The 21,305-nt window shown below is 37.7% G+C and overlaps 1 protein-coding gene across 2 annotated transcripts in view; it reads right to left on the bottom strand.

The window, feature by feature from the left end:
* LOC138000869 (contactin-4-like) overlaps positions 1 to 21,305 on the bottom strand; it is a 148,430-nt gene that overhangs the window by 15,394 nt on the left and 111,731 nt on the right. For both annotated transcript variants that reach the window (XM_068847544.1, XM_068847545.1), the window contains 7 exons: positions 13,137 to 13,394; positions 12,276 to 12,548; positions 10,687 to 10,941; positions 9,667 to 9,939; positions 7,961 to 8,215; positions 7,590 to 7,847; positions 1,549 to 1,830 (listed from right to left, as the gene is read on the bottom strand). In XM_068847544.1, coding sequence (XP_068703645.1) covers positions 1,549 to 1,830; positions 7,590 to 7,847; positions 7,961 to 8,215; positions 9,667 to 9,939; positions 10,687 to 10,941; positions 12,276 to 12,548; positions 13,137 to 13,394 — 1,854 coding nt within the window. The remainder of the gene's footprint in view (positions 1 to 1,548; positions 1,831 to 7,589; positions 7,848 to 7,960; positions 8,216 to 9,666; positions 9,940 to 10,686; positions 10,942 to 12,275; positions 12,549 to 13,136; positions 13,395 to 21,305) is intronic.

Raw genomic sequence — 21,305 nt, 5'->3', positions numbered from 1 at the left:
TTGATGGCATTTATGTCACAAACTGCGGAAAATCTCATTAAAATACTCTGTTATAAGACGCATCTCAAACAGAGGATTAGGGTTCAACTCATCGCTAATTATGCTGTCAACGGTATACATATTGGTGCATCCAACCTCAAATCAGGTAACTCTCCCAGCAACCTTGGAGCATCGTTTGATACTTCTGTCTCTGAATCTACAGTTGTACACATCAAGAAGGTTTGCATCAAGGCGTTCCTTGTATGGCAAATAAGGAAGTTCTTGTCTGAGAATCAACGAAGACTCTGATTTACGCGTTCGTCACCTCTCATCTGGACCACTGCAACTCATTACTGTTTGGTATTCCACAATGCCAGTTTGATCGACTACAATGACTGTGGACTTACATGTACACAACGCCGACTCTGATGTATTTCCACTAGGTGCTGGTTCGTTTTCGTTTCCACTATAAGTTCGCTTATCTAGTGTACAAAGCTCTTGAGGGAATGGCTTCACCTTACCTGAGTGAGCTGTTACAATTCAAGATTTAAAGCTGCTATGCCCCAGTCCCAATCAACTACTCTAAGACCGGCAAAGAACAAGATGCCCCTTTGCTTGTGCTGCAAGAAACCTCCACTCGCTATCCGCGAGTGTGGAACTGTAGCATCATTTCAGTCAAGGTCAAAGATGTTTCAAGATTTCTTTGAACATTTTCGTCACTTTAAGATACCCCCTAAAAATATCCTGGAAGATTTTTTCTTGCAAGAAGCATGTATATTTTTAACTATTGTCAGTAGTTTTCTATTTATCTCTAATTTTCAAAAATTAGTATCGATGCATATTTAGAGTACAAAATGGCATTTAAACATTTTTGTATGCTTTTGTTTATTTTCTTGCATGATTGTAAAGCGCTCTACAATATTTTCATAACTTAAACGCTAAAGAAATTACGTAACTAAATAATAATGGAAACCTTATTTGTCTTTACATACAGTTGTAAATCTCTTTACATACATGTACATGTATAGTATATTAACAACCATCTACCGGTACTTGAAATTGAGTGACATACTTGCACATGTATATATACAAATGAATCAACTAAAAAAAATTTAAGTTTTATTAAGTCTGGGCTATCCAAAAAATATGTCGCTGTAATAGCTAGATTTATCATTTTTTTGATTATATACATTTTTAGTGTTGTTGCTTTTTGTCAATACCAACGTCATTAATCATTTCTAGGAACGTATTCGTTATAATAATAATAATTACACGTGATAATAATAATAATAATAATAATAATAATAATAATAATAATAATAATACTATTATTATTATTATTATTATTATTATTATTACTACTACTACTTTTGAATCATCAGCTACCAATTCTCGCTTACAGTGGTTAACTCAAAGACAAAAAAAATTAAGACACTTCAATTGTTTTGATTTTGCTGCTCTTAATCATTTGCATGTAGATTACTGTTTGGCATAAAATTGAACTGCTCCCCCAATCAGAGTACCTTTGTTGAGTGTATTACAATTTACGTAATTACAAGGACTACTTACGGTCCTCAAACGTTGTTGCATTAAGTAGTCTTGAAGCATGTCCCAGCTCTGTAGTTTTCCCTCTCACTTTGATGTAATAGGTGGTAAATTTTTTCAAATCAGTCAATAGCCTCTGAAAAGTACTTCCCGTGACTTGAGCTTCTGTTTCCTGGTCATCTTGTTGTCTATAATATATTATGTAATTGGTTATTTCTCCATTTTGCAAAGCTGGTTCCTTCCATGATACAAGAATGGATGTAGATGATTTGACCTGGAGCATCAGATCCCGTGGATGACTAGGACCTAGGACATACATTTAACAAACATACTGTCACCTTGTTGGTTTGAAAATTTGTTACTCCTTTACAATAATAATTTCAAGAATATCGCTTTTCAACATTTCACTCCAAATATGTCCTAACTGATTAAAGTATCATGCCTTAATGTATGTTAGTGGCCTTTCGTCAATATTACAAGCCTTTTAAACCCCTACCACTGTGCACCTGAAGAATCTGAAAGTACATGGAAAATAATCAGACCTCAAATGCCACCACCGAAAAAGACACCAATAATCGGATCAAGGCCACCCTGCTTCGTAAGGAAAACTATTTAAGAGAGTCTTCAGTAAACCTGACCCTAAAAACCAAACTCATGGTCTACCACGCTGTAGTCATCTCTACCTTACTGTATGCCTGTCAAACATGGGTCCTTTATGGAAGAGACATCCGAAAACTTAAATGATTCGTCAAATTCTGTGAATCAAGTGGCAACACTGAATTACTAACAATGAAGTCCTCAGTCGAGCAGATGTGGAGAGCCTAGAAGCCATCATTACTCGACATAGACTATGATGGGCTGGACATCTTGCTTGAATTTCAGACTCCCACCTTCCCAAAAAAATCCTGTTCTCAACTTGCATCTGGAAAAAGACCACGAGGTGCCCCAAAAATACACTACAAAGACCAGCTCAAGGCTACAGTACCTTGAAGAGGACCAAAAACGACACAGCCATTTGCGAGATGGAAGCTGCAGAAACAAATCCTTGAAAAAGGACTATTCATTAAAAATCAGTAGTTTTCAAGAACAACAGAAGTACAAACAAAACACCGTGAATCCTCCTACATGTACCATTTCATGTAGTGGTTGCGGCTGACTCACTGAGCAAACCATACTCAGAACAGGGTTACACCAACGAACAAACGACTGTGACCAATGATAATGCAGGCAAGAATTAGCAAATGGCTGCACTGTAATCACAGTGCAGAAAAAAGCCGAAGGTTGAAAATTCCACGCCACGAGCAACTACATGTATAAATTTTCAATAAGTTAAGATTATATTTCATGGAGATAAAGAACTAAATAACTACATGATATTTTGGTGAGCTAAGATTAATAATGACTGTATTCAGTGCTGCTTGCCAGGTGGGAAAAACATAAGACATGACAGCAATATCTGTAATCGAGAATTTTTTGTACCACATGGTTTGTTTCAATGGCACTTGGCAAATTCATTGACTTCTGTTAGCACTTCACTCTGAAAAGTTGGACAATGCCCTGCATGGTTTAATATAAGACCATGAATAGCATGTGGTCATCCACCATACACACTGTATGACATTCACCCCAACAACTCAATGTACCGGTGTATAAACAATTCTAACCATCTTCATCAATTTAAAAAAAGCAGCAATACAGGGCAATTATAAATTCAAAAAGGCGACATGACAACATCAGGGTAATTGGTTTTACTGTAAAATGTGACACATCTGAATGTTGTACTCTTATCCTTTCAGAGAGTTCGTGCTATTTTTTGGTGCATTTAAAGTACAGGAGTGTCATCGGCACAAACATACAGTGTAGCTGCAGTTTGTTTCAACATTGCTTACGGGAGAAGGGAAAAGGGAGGCAATAAGGGAACTTATTACAAAATAAAAGGTAAACCTTAAATTGAAGCGATTTTTGCACTCATTGTTAAAGTAACGTGTTTCTAGACATTTTTGTCCAGGATCTGAGTTGGCTTTCATTTTATTGCTGCCATACAGTAACTTACTACATTGGCATGACGGGGAAGGCGTATACATGTATCTTTTGCATTTTATATGGTGTTTTGAAAAAAAAATGGGTTTAATTATCCAACCTGCTGTGATTGGAAAACAGACAGCGATGAACTGGATTTTGTGGGGTTTGTGGTACGACTTAATCTGAAGCCATCTCAGTGCTTTCTGTGAATTACGTCGAAAACACACCTAATTTGGAAAACCAAACCGTGTGATTTTCACCCTTTCACTTTTTATGGTACGCTAGAAAAATCTTGGAACCAATGTACAAATAATTTGAGTCAAACAAGTATATTCTGGTTGACACATGACATCTAAAACGTTCGCAATATGTATGAAATTAGCTGTTGTTCGTGTACAAGGAACAGACATTACACATGGCGTGCTATTAAAATGGAAATCCACTTTCCAAAAAATCAGCTCTAAACATACGTTATAGAAAGGTACATTTTCACAGAGATAATTAATTTTGTAACATTACTTATTACTTTTGCATTAGCCTGCTTCTGAAAGATTTCTAATGCTTAGTAGCCAGTTTTCTAAGTGAGGTGTCGAGTACAGGCTAATGCACACTTCTGTGGAATGACAGTCTCAATGTACATGTTTACATACCTTTTTGCAGTGTTTCCACTTCATAACATGGGTACTTACTACATGTAAGATCTACTTTCTCCGGATAGTTTTAAACTGCGCAAAAATATCACTGTATTGGTAAGGATCACCAATAGGAAACCCGAGTATCTTGAGATGTACAGAAAGTATGCGCAATAACAATAGTACAATGTAGGCACCGTGCTTAAGAAAATTCTGGAGTAAGAGGGATTGGTCTCCCAAACAATGGAGCAAAGGCTAATAATTCAGGTTACACACAAGGGAAGCTCATGCATACAGCAGCCAAGAAAAAAAGAGGGGCTAATTATCCAATCTGCTGTGATTGGAAAACAGACAGCGATGAACTGGATTTTGTGGGGTTTGTGGTATGACTTAATCTGAAGCCATCTCAGTGCTTTCTGTGAATTAGGTCAAAAACACACCTAATTTGAGGGTCGGACACAATGTGATGCCTTAATTGACGCAAAAGTGGTTGAAAATTCTTCAAATTCTTTGTTAGACCACGCGTAATGGTGGGTAAGTATCTCGAAATATTTCATCTAGGTGTAGGTGAGTCTGTTGGTCTTTTGAGAACAAACTGGGAAACGTCGCTGACCTACTCCCCTAAAGATTAATCTGTGGTCAATATCTGAAATCGTTGACGCCGAGAAAAGGGTAAGTCGCGGGTCTCGTTCTGTCATTTTGATGTCGCTTTGCTGTGGAAGTTCACATTGTACGGACAGACGCACAGGCTGCGAACAATTTTGTGAAAGGTAAAGAATTTTCGCTACGTATGAAAGGGAAGTTTTGGGCTATTTTGTGGATTCTATTTTATCTGGAGGGAATCTACATGCCTACTTTACAACAACAAGCACGTTTATGGCAATTTAATTACTATATGCGCCTTTGGTTTACGCAAATGTGCCTTTGTCGCTTTTATTTTCCTTTGCTTCTAAGATTGGCAAATGATGTTGAAACAAATCCCGTTGATCAGCGCTCCGGACCAAGCTGGGGCACCCAACGAGAATATAGTTCAAAACCACTTAAACCTACAGTTGTTAAACTATTTTGGTCTTTAAACGGTAGATACAGGCATATTTTTATCCCCTAAAATGTTTTCATCTTTTCGGATTTCCTAGCTGAAAGTCTAATGATCCAAAAATTATAGGGATCAAAACTTACATTTTCGAAAATTTTCAGGCAGAAAAAAGGCTCCCGAAAATTCCAGGTGACCTTTTTAGGGTAAAAATCCGTTAAAAATGGGCAAATATACCAAAATCTTAGGACAGGCAGGCAAGCAAGAAATTTTACAACAAATAATTAATGTTCCGAAAATTCTAGATCCCAAATCATCTTCCGAACAGATATTTTCGCTTGTTTTACTTACATGTAAATCTTGATCCAAATCCAAATCATATGGAACTAACTTTTAACATAAACTAGACCCTCCGTGAGGGTACACTGGGTTGCCTGTGGTACGTCCAGCGTTAAAGGCAAATTTTTTCAAGTTGGGGGGTCATTAACACCATTTATTATATGGCTTGTGTTTGTAGCCGATATAACGCGTGCTCTGATTGGCTAATTGTGACTGAATTGTAGGGCATTATTCTCCCGTAATGCCCACGGGCCGATTACCGGCTTGCAAAAACAAAGCAAAAGGTAATTAAAAAAACATATTTCCAACAGCGTATAACTTATTTACAGACAACTGAAACATTTTATAAAAGCGAAAGTTGAACGAAAAAATTTAAGAAAAATAACAGGAAAATATGTTTTCCAGGCAAAATTTGGTCATTTTAGCGTTGATTACGAATTTTTGGATGCAAAACTAAAATTTTCTGCAATTTATCTGCTTGCTTGGACATAAATTCGACCGAAAACTGATGAGGCACGAATATTTTTAGATTTTTAGGAATAATCAGATTAGTGATCAATGCGTAATGTGATAATGCGATAAAAGCGTCAAATTTGCGACCCGTTGCGAGCGGCAACGGAAGCGATCGCATTACAAATAATTAACCTCTGTTTGCCAAAAACAACCCAAATAACCGATTTTTCGACGGAAAATTCATCCCAGAGGATAAAACTATTCACTGGACATGTAATAAAGGTAAATATGTTCGAGCGAAAGCGAAAACAAGCGAATATTTTGAGGGAAAACACAATTATGTGAGATCAAAGGAAAATCTGTTTAAGACACGCAATTGCATCGCTCCGAAAATAATTTTACCTTTTCAGCGATTTTAACGCTTGAAATTCCATCCAATCCACCTGGTCAAGTCTTTGAATTCACTATTATCGCTGCCCTACGAATCTTCAGTGTTCTACATAACAGCACACTTGGTAAAAGACGGCTCGACGGGAGACAGATTGTTCTCGAAGTCCATTACTCGTCGCTTTTAAGCTTGTTCAGTATCCAATCGACTTGCCATTATTGAGCTTCATAAGGGTATATTTTGTTCAAAGATCCACTAAAACGCCATTCGCGTAACATGACTTTCGACGCCATTGCCGGTTAAGTTAATCGTTCTACTGTGTCCACCAGAGAAATCTACGCATTTCCCACTACCTCTCGATCCTAAGAAAATACACGCAGAAGGCTCTATGCACAAAGACACCATTTAGCAGGGGAGTGACAGGCAAGACTTTTACCGACATGGAAAATAAAACGGAGAAATCTACCCATTTTCCGACTGGGATTGCCATACGGCAACCCAGTAATTATCAAAAAAGCCTCACATGGTTTTGACAATAAACCCCTTGTGAATGACATTATCCAGAAGGCTGCTCTTTGCATTAAAATTGGATACCTGATAAATTTGATCAGAGAGAAATCTGTCACTCAAGGTTCTTGCCCAGGCCTCGCTCTTCTTTCAATTGGATAAAGTGAAAAAGAAACTATAGTTATTACTCCGAAAGTGCATTTCATACCCTTTCAATAGAGGTATTAATAGTTTATGGCTGTTGCGCCTAATGAAGCAAGCTCTAAAAAAACATTTCACAAAGGACACCCGTGAAGGTCTACCGTAACCTTAATCTGCTCAACTTTTCTTTAAGTTTTTTTTAATAGCTTTGGAAAAAGATAAATGATTCAAGTACAACTAGCACAGACTTGATGACGGGGGACAATTGTCCAATTACAAGGGGTTCAATTACGAACTGTCCTATTAATGTTGAAATCAGGGCTGTTCATAAACAATCAGATTCGAGAATTTCGTAATAGTTACGATTAACAAGGGATCCTTATTAATCATAACTATTAATTTAATATCATAATTAATCAGGATGAAAGGAGTAAGGATCTTACTATCTAAAAAAAGGCCAGAGTCATCAGAATCACATCTTTCAAATCAAAGTTGCTTTGATTTCATTTCACCAAAGAATGGTGCATTTCACAGTTTCTATGAAACCTACCTGCTTTCACCAGTCGTATGTCCAAATTGTCAGTTCCCTTACTGTTCTGCACTGTACATGTGTATGGTCCAAATCCATCTTCTTGTGGCGTCACCTGTAGTATCCCACTTTCTTCTGAGGCAGAAACCTTACCAGAAGAGTTTCTCCAGATGTAACGAGGAGCTGGATTTCCATAAGCAACACATGTCAAGTTTGTTGAAACTCCAGCCCACGCTGGAACATTTTTGCTTGATGCAGTCCTGTTTATTACTGGGGCATCTAGTTCAAAGATAAATAAGCTTTTAATTTCTTTCTTTGAGCAAAAACATGATAACATCATCAACCATGCTGGTGTTCTTTACATGATTACCATAAACAAATTTGTCACTTACAATACACATTAATGTTAAAATCTGCGCTGGCATCTCTACCAAAACCATTGGTTGCTATACATCTGTATCTTCCGTGATCTGACCGTTGAGCACTTGGTAAGAACAAGGAAGTTCCATTTGCCACATTTCTGTTTCCTAGTAGTTTGACCCATTTTATTAAAGGTGGAGGAAATCCTTCAGCTTCACACTGTACTCCCACTGGGTTATTTTCATCAACAACCTTATTGCCAGGGTGTAGAGTTATTTCAGGTGAATCTAAAAGGATAAATTATTATTGTTATTATTATTAGTAGTAGTAGCAGTGCTTGAAATAAAAAAATCCAGGTTGTCCCTGATTTAAAAGCCAGGAAACTAAACCTGTAAATTTGGTAGCCCTGCTAAATGCTTGGTTGCCCATTAGGAAACTGCCTGTGGCAGTGAGGACCAAAACAATAGCAACACATTGGAACGAATGTGAAAAATATTTACCTATCATCCACCCTCCTTTGTCTTTGACCTCTAAACCTCTCTTTCAAGCTGAATTTTATTATAATTTATCGAAAAAGGCCTATTACAGTGCATGGCCACCCAAGAAACTTTCACATTAACATGTAAATACCTCATCTCAACAGTAGACCCATGCAATGCAAACTTTGCAAGGAAGTGTGACTGTCAATCAAATTGTAAATATGCTCACCATGTTAAGATGCAATCACATCACTGGAGTTTGAGTTGTTCTAAGCGTGCATCTGTGGTTTCTTTGTGGAAGTCTGTGTTTAAGACTTACATGTTTGTGACATTGTCACTTGCCACAGATATTCAAAACACAGGAAAATGCATAGCTGCAACAAATTGATTCTTGCTCACTTCACTCTGCTATCGGACATTGACAATAGAAACCAGACAAGTGAGAGGGGTGCTGCTTATGTTAATCATTTTCTATTTTTGGCAGGGATGTCTGTTGTTTTTTCTTCTGGTAACCAGGACCACCACTAATTTCAAGCACTGGTGGCGGTGGTGGTAGTACATGTAGTAGTAGTAGTAGTACTGTAGTAGTACTGTAGTAGTAGTAGTACTGTAGTAGTAGTAGTAGTAGTAGTAGTAGTAGTAGTAGTAGTAGTACTGTAGTAGTAGTAGTAGTAGTAGTAGTAGTAGTAGTAGTAGTAGTAGTACTAGTAGTAGTAGTAGTAGTTGTAGTAGTTGATGAGAAATAATAATATTCTTCTTCTTTCTCCTCTTATTACCATCATTATTACTATTATTATTACCTACTTTAACGTCATGCTGTCATTGACTAGTTTGTTCATCTGTTAAGCGGCCTTCACACGGCAAACTTAAGTTTGCAAACTCGTGTTGGCAAATTAAACTCAAGTTGGTGTGTGTGAAAGACACAACAACAGTTGGCAAACTATTGGCGAGAATAGAGACAAGTTCTATTTGTCACCAACAGTTTGCCAACGTGTTTGCTGACTGTTTTTGTGCCATTCACACACACCAACTTGAGTTTGCCAACGTGTTTGCTGACTGTTTTTGTGCCATTCACACACACCAACTTGAGTTTGCCAAACTTGAGCTTGCAAACTCAAGTTTGCCGTTTGAAGGCCGCTGTACCTTTTCTCCACGTTTATCAAATTTCTGACCAAAGAACTCTTTACCAGATTTCATCTGGCTGTATAATTTTGTGCCTCTTAAGACTTTTTATTTGTACAAAGGAAAGAATTACTTACACCCCACATAAACTGCAACTTCACTCATTGGTCCTATGCCTATGCGATTCTCTGGACGACAGCTATATATTCCCTTTTGCCCAGAGCCAATTGCTGTAATCTCAAGGATTCCAGATTGTTCAGCCGTCCTATCTCTAATCGGCTTGCCATTGATGAAAAATTTGTAGCCCGGTGGAGGGTTTCCAAGGGCTTTGCATGTGATGATAATAGATGACCCGTCGCTAACAGTATCTTGGGGTGCATTGGTTCTGATATTGGTCTTTTTTGGTGCATCTGTACACAATGACATCATCATCATCAGTAGCATATCTTTGTTCAGCCTCAGATTTTAGTGTAGTTTAGAACAGAAAGAGTTTTCCCTCCCAACCATGATAAACCGCAGAGGATAGACCACCACACTGCGAATAGTACGGTATGTGGGCTCTTTATGTATCAAAGAGTTTTGAATATTGAAGGGCTGTAAGATGGGGCCTATGGTTTACGGCCCTTATCAGAAAGAACTAGAGAGCTGAACTATAAGCAGATGTTGTTACAAAGGCAGCACTTTCTCCTCAGTTTATATTTACATGTAAAGACCCTAAGTGTCGAGCCAGCCGGAACACATGTCAAGTTTGTTGAAACTCCAGCCCACGCTGGAACATTTTTGCTTGATGCAGTCCTGTTTATTACTGGGGCATCTAGTTCAAAGATAAATAAGCTTTTAATTTCTTTCTTTGAGCAAAAACATGATAACATTGCATTGCCCTTTTTATAAAAACTTGTACACAATACCAATACTTGTCCTCCAAGACTAGAAACAATGACAGCGACAACAAAGAAATCTTGCTTACCATGAATGATTGCTATAGCCAAGTGTATGTGTCTGATTAATTTAATTTTTTTGCTGAAACAATTTGATGAAAGTGTCAGCTGATGCAATCGATTCTGGTACTTAGCCATAATGTTCTAGAAAGTTAAGAAGTCATCATCAACCATGCTGGTGTTCTTTACATGATTACCATAAACAAATTTGTCACTTACAATACACATGAATGTTAAAATCTGCGCTGGCATCTCTACCAAAACCATTGGTTGCTATACATCTGTATCTTCCGTGATCTGACCGTTGAGCACTTGGTAAGAACAAGGAAGTTCCATTTGCCACATTTCTGTTTCCTAGTAGTTTGACCCATTTTATTAAAGGTGGAGGAAATCCTTCAGCTTCACACTGTACTCCCACTGGGTTATTTTCATCAACAACCTTACTGCCAGGGTGTAGAGTTATTTCAGGTGAATCTAAAAGGATAAATTATTATTGTTATTATTATTAGTAGTAGTAGCAGTGCTTGAAATAAAAAAATCCAGGTTGTCCCTGTTTTAAAAGCCAGGAAACTAAACCTGTAAATTTGGTAGCCCTGCTAAATGCTTGGTTGCCCATTAGGAAACTGCCTGTGGCAGTGAGGACCAAAACAATAGCAACACATTGGAACGAATGTGAAAAATATTTACCTATCATCCACCCTCCTTTGTCTTTGACCTCTAAACCTCTCTTTCAAGCTGAATTTTATTATAATTTATCGAAAAAGGCCTATTACAGTGCATGGCCACCCAAGAAACTTTCACATTAACTTGTAAATACCTCATCTCAACAGTAGACCCATGCAATGCAAACTTTGCAAGGAAGTGTGACTGTCAATCAAATTGTAAATATGCTCACCATGTTAAGATGCAATCACAATCACTGGAGTTTGAGTAGTTCTAGGCGTGCATCTGTGGTTTCTTTGTGGAAGTCTGTGTTTAAGACTTACATGTTTGTGACATTGTCACTTGCCACAGATATTCAAAACACAGGAAAATGCATAGCTGCAACAAATTGATTCTTGCTCACTTCACTCTGCTATCGGACATTGACAATAGAAACCAGACAAGTGAGAGGGGTGCTGCTTATGTTAATCATTTTCTATTTTTGGCAGGGATGTCTGTTGTTTTTTCTTCTGGTAACCAGGACCACCACTAATTTCAAGCACTGGTGGTGGTGGTGGTAGTAGTAGTAGTAGTAGTACTGTAGTAGTAGTAGTAGTAGTAGTAGTAGTAGTAGTACTGTAGTAGTAGTAGTAGTAGTAGTAGTAGTAGTAGTAGTAGTAGTAGTAGTAGTAGTAGTTGATGAGAAATAATAATATTCTTCTTCTTTCTCCTCTTATTACCATCATTATTACTATTATTATTACCTACTTTAACGTCATGCTGTCATTGACTAGTTTGTTCATCTGTTAAGCGGCCTTCACACGGCAAACTTAAGTTTGCAAACTCGTGTTGGCAAATTAAACTCAAGTTGGTGTGTGTGAAAGACACAACAGTTGGCAAACTATTGGCGAGAATAGAGACAAGTTCTATTTGTCACCAACAGTTTGCCAACGTGTTTGCTGACTGTTTTTGTGCCATTCACACACACCAACTTGAGTTTGCCAAACTTGAGCTTGCAAACTCAAGTTTGCCGTTTGAAGGCCGCTGTACCTTTTCTCCACGTTTATCAAATTTCTGACCAAAGAACTCTTTACCAGATTTCATCTGGCTGTATAATTTTGTGCCTCTTAAGACTTTTTATTTGTACAAAGGAAAGAATTACTTACACCGCACATAAACTGCAACTTCACTCATTGGTCCTATGCCTCTGTCATTCTCTGGACGACAGCTATATATTCCCTTTTGCCCATAGCCAATTGCTGTAATCTCAAGGATTCCAGATTGTTCAGCCGTCCTATCTCTAATCGGCTTGCCATTGATGAAAAATTTGTAGCCCGGTGGAGGGTTTCCAAGGGCTTTGCATGTGATGATAATAAATGACCCGTCGCTAACAGTATCTTTGGGTGCATTGGTTCTGATATTGGTCTTTTTTGGTGCATCTGTACACAATGACATCATCATCATCAGTAGCATATCTTTGTTCAGCCTCAGATTTTAGTGTAGTTTAGAACAGAAAGAGTTTTCCCTCCCAACCATGATAAACCGCAGAGGATAGACCACCACACTGCGAATAGTACGGTATGTGGGCTCTTTATGTATCAAAGAGTTTTGAATATTGAAGGGTTGTAAGATGGGGCTATGGTTTACGGCCCTTATCAGAAAGAACTAGAGAGCTGAACTATAAGCAGATGTTGTTTATAAATACAAAGGCAGCACTTTCTCCTCAGTTTATATTTACATGTAAAGACCCTAAGTGTTGAGCCAGCCGGAGTTTTGACATTGCGCCTCCCTGTGCAGTAGTCCACTACTTAACTACCAGTAACTGAGCCAACCAGTTGGCGGTGAGTGAATATTCAATTTAATTTGCAAGAGCATTTTAATATAATAATAATAATAATAATTATAATAATCAACTAAAATATAAAGGGTAACACACAACAGTAATCACTAAAAAAATAGTGGCCTTTTTTTTTCTGCTTTGGAGAAAAAAAACCTTATCTAGCCCTATAGTATGTAAGATTACTTACATAAGATATTGATCTGAACTTCAGTTGTCTTCTTTCCTCCAATATTCGTTGCGACACACTGGTATAATCCTTCATCTTTGTAACTAACTGATCTAAATGCAATTTTGGCTGTTGTTCGACCACGTTTGATTTTCCTACCATCTTTGCGCCATGTTACCTTGGGCTTCGGCTTCCCATCTGCGGCACAGTAGAGCTCTTGAGTGTTGCCTTCAATCCAGGTTAGCTCAGATGGTAACTGTGTTAAAATCCTTGGAGGATCTGCAGAGTGTGTGAGAACAGGTTTATAGAGGTTTACTATGGTAAAACCAGGGAATGACAGAGATTTACAAGTAATATGGGAGACAGGAATGCTTTCCATTTGACAGAACTGACCGGCCAGACCTGGCATTTGGGAGGACTAACTCTGCAGCATCTTCAAATTACCATACCACATTTCGAGGATGATATATACTCCTCCAGAAGAATGCAAGGGATTATCATGCAAGTGTTCCTTCAAATTGCTGCATTCTCTTTGCAAACTGACAGGTCTGACCAACCAGTTCTGACGAAAGGAAAGCGCCCTTAATTAGGAAAGAAAGCTAACATCCAAGACAAAAGTTACTAGCAAGAATGCCATCTGAAATAAATTTGAAATTAAGATTTGCATTAATGCAACTTCTTTGCAAGATGCCTGCTTGACTCCACAGGAACTGAACTTGATTCAATGACATAAACATTTGTTGAGAAAGAGGGTGGTCCAGTGTCACACTCCTTGACCCCCTTGTAAATAACCAGCTGACCTGACAGCTGTAAACGGGGTTTCACTCTTGGCTTGAATGAACTTAAAACGTTGCTCCACAGGAATTGTTATATATGGCTTACACTTTGTTTCATTAACACATGAAGTTCGTTACTGAGGAAATCCTGTTATGAACAAATTGACTTCAAAAGGTCAACAACCTTCTTCAACTGGGTCATCCCCCCAGTGTTTAGCTTTCTGGCTTCATTTAATCAAGGAACAGAAGCACATGATCTTGAAGCATGTAACTTGCAACTCTTTTCCTTGGAGCAAAGCTGGGGATTTTACGACACCAAATTTATGTCCAAGTATGGACAAATAAGATCGAAACTGCGCACGTAGGAAAATGCATAAGCTACGTTACATCCAATATTAATAAGGAAACTGTTTTTAGCTAAAAAATAAAAAAAAAACCCAGCTCTGAACCAGAGTTTAAACGCCTCTGTCAAGGAAATATTAACCATAAAAAATACTGATGAATTACCGAGTGGCAAAGGCACAAATGAAAAAAGTTCTTTGTAAAACTTAGAAAAGAGAGGGAGAATTGAATTGTAATTTCTTATGCCACATTCAAATTTCTTTAAACCAGAGTACCATCAAACTATGTCTGATTGTCAACATGATTGCAATGTGAATGGAAACTTTCATTATTTGAGACAGGCTGAATTCAACCCAAAAATAATTGAAACTGATCTCAAGTTTTCTTTTTCTTGATGCTTTCAAAAAACAAAGAAAACTGCAGAAGGTTAAATTTTTCCTTCTTTGTTGCAGCTCTAGTACACCTTGCTTTGGTCTTGATCACCACGACTTCCTTATGGTTCTGATATTCCCAACTGAATCCTACTGGCACCACAGGATAGAATTGAATAATGACAATAACATTATCATAATACTTTTTAAATTAAACAAGGAATCAAATTTAACAGAATCAAAGTAATTGAGGCCTTATTTCTCTTATTGGCCAACAGATTCAATCAATGAAGTACACAGTGGGGGATGACAATTGAAAATAATAAGAAGTTAGTAAATGGAAATAGCATTTCATTTTGCTCAATGATTGTAACTACTATTATTTATTACAACCGTGCAAGCAAGGGGAATTTAGTTTACATGTAAAAGACTGCCATTCAAAGTTCGCTGATGGAAGACAAAGAATACAAACATTCACCAAGTGTAGAAGGGCCGATTGCTCAAAGAAACGATGCCATGTAATAAGCAACTTACTAACCTCACTTGCTCGGGACCATATTGGGGAATATTAATTGTCCCTCAGACGCTTTTGTACAGACCTTGCTGTGCTCATTCCATACTGCCACAACCTCGGGCCAATATTCCCCAGTACAGCCCTCACGCTCGGTTAGTAAGAGGTTATTCCATTCAACCAAAATTTTTGAAAAAACTTGGTAAGTAATCAAATGGTATGGAAATTTTACAGAAAAAATAATCATAAATTTGGGTATAAATGGTTAATTCTGGAATATCTGGAAAAATGTATCCCATTGGTTCTTTCCTTGTTGCTGTTTACATTTTGAGTCAATAACTTGTTGATGTGATTGGTTTCAAGCCAACAACCACAAAATGCTGTTCCATTCGCCTCATCAAAGTATTAAAATTTTTACCTGAAACTTCTGTCTCAATGGAAAGTGCCCATATATAGTTTCTAAAGATCACTGTACATCTTCCTTAATTAAATAGGCATCTGCACTGCCCTAGGACCCCCCCCCCTCCCCCCCAATGACTCCTGAACCACCCCTCATTGACGAGTAAAATCTACTGGCGTTAAACAGAGTAAAATCTACTAAGCCCCACTCCTAGGAGTCAATGGGTTTTACATGGTAACTGATCCGAATAACTACTCTAAACAGATCATAAAGTCAGGGAGGGAGGGGTCAGAGTGCACAGTAGTCGTAAATTATTAAACTAAACATTAAGAACTGCTGTGTAAACCTTAGTCTTCAAAAGTTGAATGTGTATAGGTAAATGTTAACACTTCCTGAAAAGGAGAGGTACATAAGTCGAACCGGATCAACTCGGATCGCTCACCTCAGGTTGAGCAAAAAATGGTTTTGTAAGCCAATGCTATTTGATGTTTGCCCTGATTTCACTAAGGTTATCTTAAAGATTAGGGCCAGCCTGATTTCTTGAGGCCTTATCACTTTTTACATTGATCCAAGGTGAGTGATTTGATCCTGTGCAATTTTTGTACCTGCTTCTTCCTGCCTTTTAATTTCCTGAAATATGATTAAAAACAAATGAAATGTTTAAATTTTGATGCTTGTACAGGTCACAGTATTTTGGCACTCAAACACTGGTGTGCATTTTCATATAAGCAAAATCTTGGCTCAGCTGGAAATATAATGTTCATAATTCCTTAGACAATAATACTGCCACAATGGCTTTTCATTTTTCCCTCAGCAGCCTGTGTTTGTGAGTGATCCTTATCCATAATTTATTAAAATTCTTCTCCCCATAGAAAATTTGCATATTTTCACAAAAATTTCTGAAATAATCAAGTTTTATAGAAATCTTTGCTCAATCTGTAAACAACAATAATAATAATAATATAAGTTTAAGCGTGCCCTCTGAGCATCTGACAGCTTTGTAATACTGAAGTTTACTGAAGTTAATCCCTCTATTCGGCGGGGTTAGTGTTTGGATGGGAGACCAAAATAATATACCCCTCGTAAAACAGAAGCATCGGACCGAAAATACTATTATTAACGCTAACAAATGCGAACTCAGCAAGGTACAGATTTTGTTAGCTTGCTTTATGCAAAAACAAATCTTGATGCAAAAGTAAATAAATATTGATACACAGTTTTTAGAAAGAGCAGAAGGAAGTTTCCAGGACGATCGCTCGAGAATAACATACATGTATTGACGACATGAAAAGAACATTTATTTTGAACCGTGAATATAGAATATAAAAAGTTACGATCAGCGACAAACATTTTGGGGGATTTTTGCAACGTTCAATTTTGTTATTGTACGTTTTGGCTGCACAAATAAATCGCAAAATCGAAAGTCACATCGCCGGAATTCAGCGAGCGCCGTGATGAATTTACCGCGGCATGTTTACTCGCCAAACAGTGAAGCATCTGTGTCAAATGATGGCAAGATACCGGGTTTTTGTAAGTTTCTTTTTCTGTCAAGTGTTATAAAGTTTGACAATGAAATGAGCAAAGTCAAAACAAAGATCACAATCGCCCAAGTCTTGTTATTTACTCTCCAAGACGCGTACGACGTTATTTATTCTAACCAGGTAATTCCATCATTTTGGAAATAGCAGCTACTTTATTATTCAACTGCGTCACAATTCTTCACTGATTCTGGGGCTCATTTTGTTGAAACTCAAGCACGCTTCCAACAGGCCTGCGAACCCTTCCAGAGCAATGGACCGTTTTCACGTGACGTCATCATTTTCTAAAATCCAAAACTAAAGAGCCACGAAAGTTTTTAGCGGAGCTCCGCGCGCGCGCGCGGAGCACCATACTTAAGAAAATATGGTAACCCATCGATGCGAGAAAATTTGGTTTTATAGCCATGACGTCATGAACGTCCGTACGTACGTACGTCCGTCCGCCCCTTCATGTATGCCAATGTGACACGTAACCATATCACGGGCTCAAGTTTAGAGCTCATCCAGGAGGCAATACTCCATTTGACAGACAGAGCTGAAAAACGACTGCGCAAGTCACTGATCCGCGGCACGAAACGCAGGCTCAAGGGCGCGCTCATTCAAAAAGACTATTTGTTCGCCGGAAAATGACAGCCTTTGATTAAATCAAAAAAATAAGGTCGCTGTTTGAAAGATAAGGATTTTGTTACAATTTTTGACGAGTTTTGATGTTTCTCCAAAAATTGAACGGGTGTACAAATTGTGTAAAAATTGTTTTCGCGCGGTAAATGCACCTTTCGCGTGACTATACGGTGAATAGAGGTAACGAGCGCTGCAATGCTTACTTTTTTGACAGTGTTAGCTTTTGTCGCAAGTTTCTCGTACGGTTTTTGCAAGTTGCTGGTTTTCTGGGAGGACCAGAAATACCCTTAAACCCTGTTTTGGCGATGTTCGGCCGGTGGAATTGGTGAGAGCTTCGAACTTATCGGTGGAGACTAGTTCGCCCAGTGGTTGCGATAAAGGACAATTTCTCTTTGTCTGTGTTGGTAAGAGACATTGAAAAACCTTATGATGTTCCAGATACTCTCTATAATACTCTGAACAACCAAGGAAGACAACTTGTGAATTATAGACCGGGTGGTGAATGGTGACACGCTTACAAAAGAAATTGTGGCAAGCAAGCTGAAAGTGATATTAAAATGGAGATGCAAGAAGACAACTTGTGAATATTAAATATTAAATAAACAATATTAAAATGGAGATGCAAGAAGACAAATTGAGCTCCACGTTTCCCCAAATTTTAATACGAATTTATAATTATCATGAAAGCAAAATACATCTTTCGCTCTTTACACAGCATTTTTTCTTAACTTTATAGAAGAGCGATGAAAGCCAGCCCCAACAGAAACTGAGATAAATCGGTGAAAGGATTATACACTGTATGGTCCTGTATGATATAGAGAGAGCAGGCAAAAAAGTGCTTCACCCTGGAAAGCCCACTTAATGACATTAAACAGCTCAGAGAAAATTAATTTGCCCTTGATTTGCTTGCCTTTTAAAACAAAAATTCATCAGATCCTAACCTGATCAAGAGACCTCATAAATGTTATTTTTCTTTCAGAAAGTAAATCCTTTTTTTTTCCATATTTAACAATTGACAAGAAACTACAAAAGTTTTACAAGGATCAGTTCAGACAACACAGTGCATATTGCAAAACTGATCTAAACTTGAGACATTTCACACATGCATGCTACATTGTACTTGATGAGTTTTAACAAAATCTTTAGAGCATAGACCACTAGAAAACATCCCTGAAAGGGGCATTTCACAAAATTAATATTTTCAGTTGTATAGCAAGAAGTTCACTATAGCATGATCTGCCGACTGGCCTAGGTGGTATTATCCTAAAAAGATGATTGTATATTAAGTAGATGGAATCCAGTCATCAGTATAATACACATATGCAAGGGCTATTCCATATGGGTCCCAATGCTTAAGAAGATGTTTGTTTTTAATTTTCATTTTTTCTTTGACAAATTGTCATTGAATGTGTTTGGAGGTGTTCTGGGTTTTGACGTCACTACATGTACTTGAAGCATTACTGGGTTGGCAACTCATCAGATCAAAAGCATTCACAAAGTTTGCGTGCAGGTGCAAACAACATGCATTTGTTATGTTTTTGCTTGAATATGTTGTCCCCATTTTGTTTTATAAATACAACATGTGGCATCTTAAAGTTCTGTGCTGGTGCAAAAAGTTCATAACTGAAAAAAGGTTAAGGACTGGTATTCAGTTCTAAGAGGAAACTGAAAAGTTTGAGAATGTGAAGAGTACTAAAGAAACTGCTTAAAACTCAACAGCATTCTCTGGATTTCTCAGTGACTTTATCCAGTCTTTTGTTCCACACTACCAACATGGACAAAGTGAACTCAATAAGATTATTGTGGTTTATTGCTGAGAAAAAAAAGGCTGAATTTCGTCTCGCTCCTTACAGAGCTAATATTTCACAAAACTGCCGCAAGTAATACCAGGTGGATCCATCTCCCTAAAGACAAAAAATGAAAATGAATGTTATTGTCCATGAGATGCATATTACAATGCTATAATCTACAATATAATGATATTATTATTTTCCTAGACACAGGAAACTGCACATATCAGTTTTTATGGGGGCTGTGAAAATTAGTACAAAAAGTCATTCTTACTACACAACCAAGACAAAGAAAACATGATGGGCTAACCATATAAACATACAATAAAGCACACATAAACCAATGACCCTCAACTGTTTGCCTTAACACATGATCTTAAATTTGAGTCTAACCATAATTTTGCCTTGGACATTGGGTTGAACATAGATTTGCAAATAATGGCCAGTCAAGGGGGGAAGCAAAATACCATCTTCCAAGTTTTGACACAGATGTTGACACCAAGTGTGTTGCATTATTACAATAATGATAGATCATTATTATTTGGAGATTGTGCAACCTAGACTACAATTAAGTCACTCGGGTGCCACTTTCAAGCAGTATTTCCCAGTCAATAATACTAGGATTAACAGGAAGCAGGGCCTGGACTTTTCACTTTTATTTAACAAATTGTTCTTTTCCTAATATATGGATGTTCCATTAATTAACAGGCCAACAGTTTCCCGAACATGGGTGTATCAGTTGATTGCACAGGGTATTTTGGTGGACAAGTATTTTATGATTCTGTAATCAAGCCTCACTATGGCAATAAACAATGTTATTGATCACACTACTGTGCAACTAGAACTTCTTCTGAGTGTAATCTCAGAGGCCAGTCTAGCAATCAATTTACCTTTTCATTGAAGAAATGCCCTGAGACAGGGACAAAGAACTTCAATATTTACTATGTAGTTCTGGCCAGTACTTGTTTTCATTCCAACTTCACAAGTTGGCAAGGTGTTTTCTTTTAGACAGCTGCCTTTATGGGAGCAGTCAGGAGGTTAAGTGGCTATTGCAGAGTGGCAGCACTCTAAATAAACTGCTGCCTTGCATTGGTTCAAGGAGAAGGTTGACAACTTTCAAATATTAAATGCTCTTAAAATATGCTACGTTTAATTAACGCATTGTAAATACATGTATGATTGATTGTAAAGGTGATTTCAGAAAACCCTGCCCAAATTATCTTGTTGATGAAAACTGTAGAGATTGCATGGGCAATACCCTAGTGTGCAAACTTAACCAAACGTTGTGAACACTTCATGCTTCAAAAACAAATATGGAACACTCACCGTAGCCTCCGTTAGTTTCTGTAGCTTTTATAGCGCATATTCCCAAACAAATTTAACTGGGTTTGGATCTCATGGCCCAAAAATTCCACACAAATATGTTACACAGATCTGATGTGGTTCCTTAAATTCAATCACCACGCAGGGCTCAAAGTTTATTTTTGGCTTTGGGAGCACTTGTGCGACCAGGTGTAAATTTTTAGGCGCACTGCCGAAATTTTAGTCGCAGAGTTAAAAATTTTAGGCGCACAGCTTCAAATACTTGGAGCACCTACTCCAAAAGCAAACGTAATGCTCCAAAAAGAGCGACTCAGGCTTCGTGTTGCAATATGAGCCTATTCTAGCAGTACTGAACACAACGAAAACAAATAAATGAATCAGGATATTTAACACAAGAGTTAGGCTTAGATATTAACTACTAAGTCGCTCCGTCGAGTATCCTCATTATCCAATTGCGTGTTGTTCGTCTCACCTTTAAAATTCTGTTTACGAATAATCTTGATTTTTCCAACATGGGT

Source organism: Montipora foliosa, chromosome 4 (genome assembly GCF_036669935.1).
Source record: "Montipora foliosa isolate CH-2021 chromosome 4, ASM3666993v2, whole genome shotgun sequence".
NCBI lineage: Eukaryota > Metazoa > Cnidaria > Anthozoa > Scleractinia > Acroporidae > Montipora > Montipora foliosa.
Note: the sequence above shows the minus strand (reverse complement) of the source record. Positions and strands in the feature narration are given on the sequence as shown.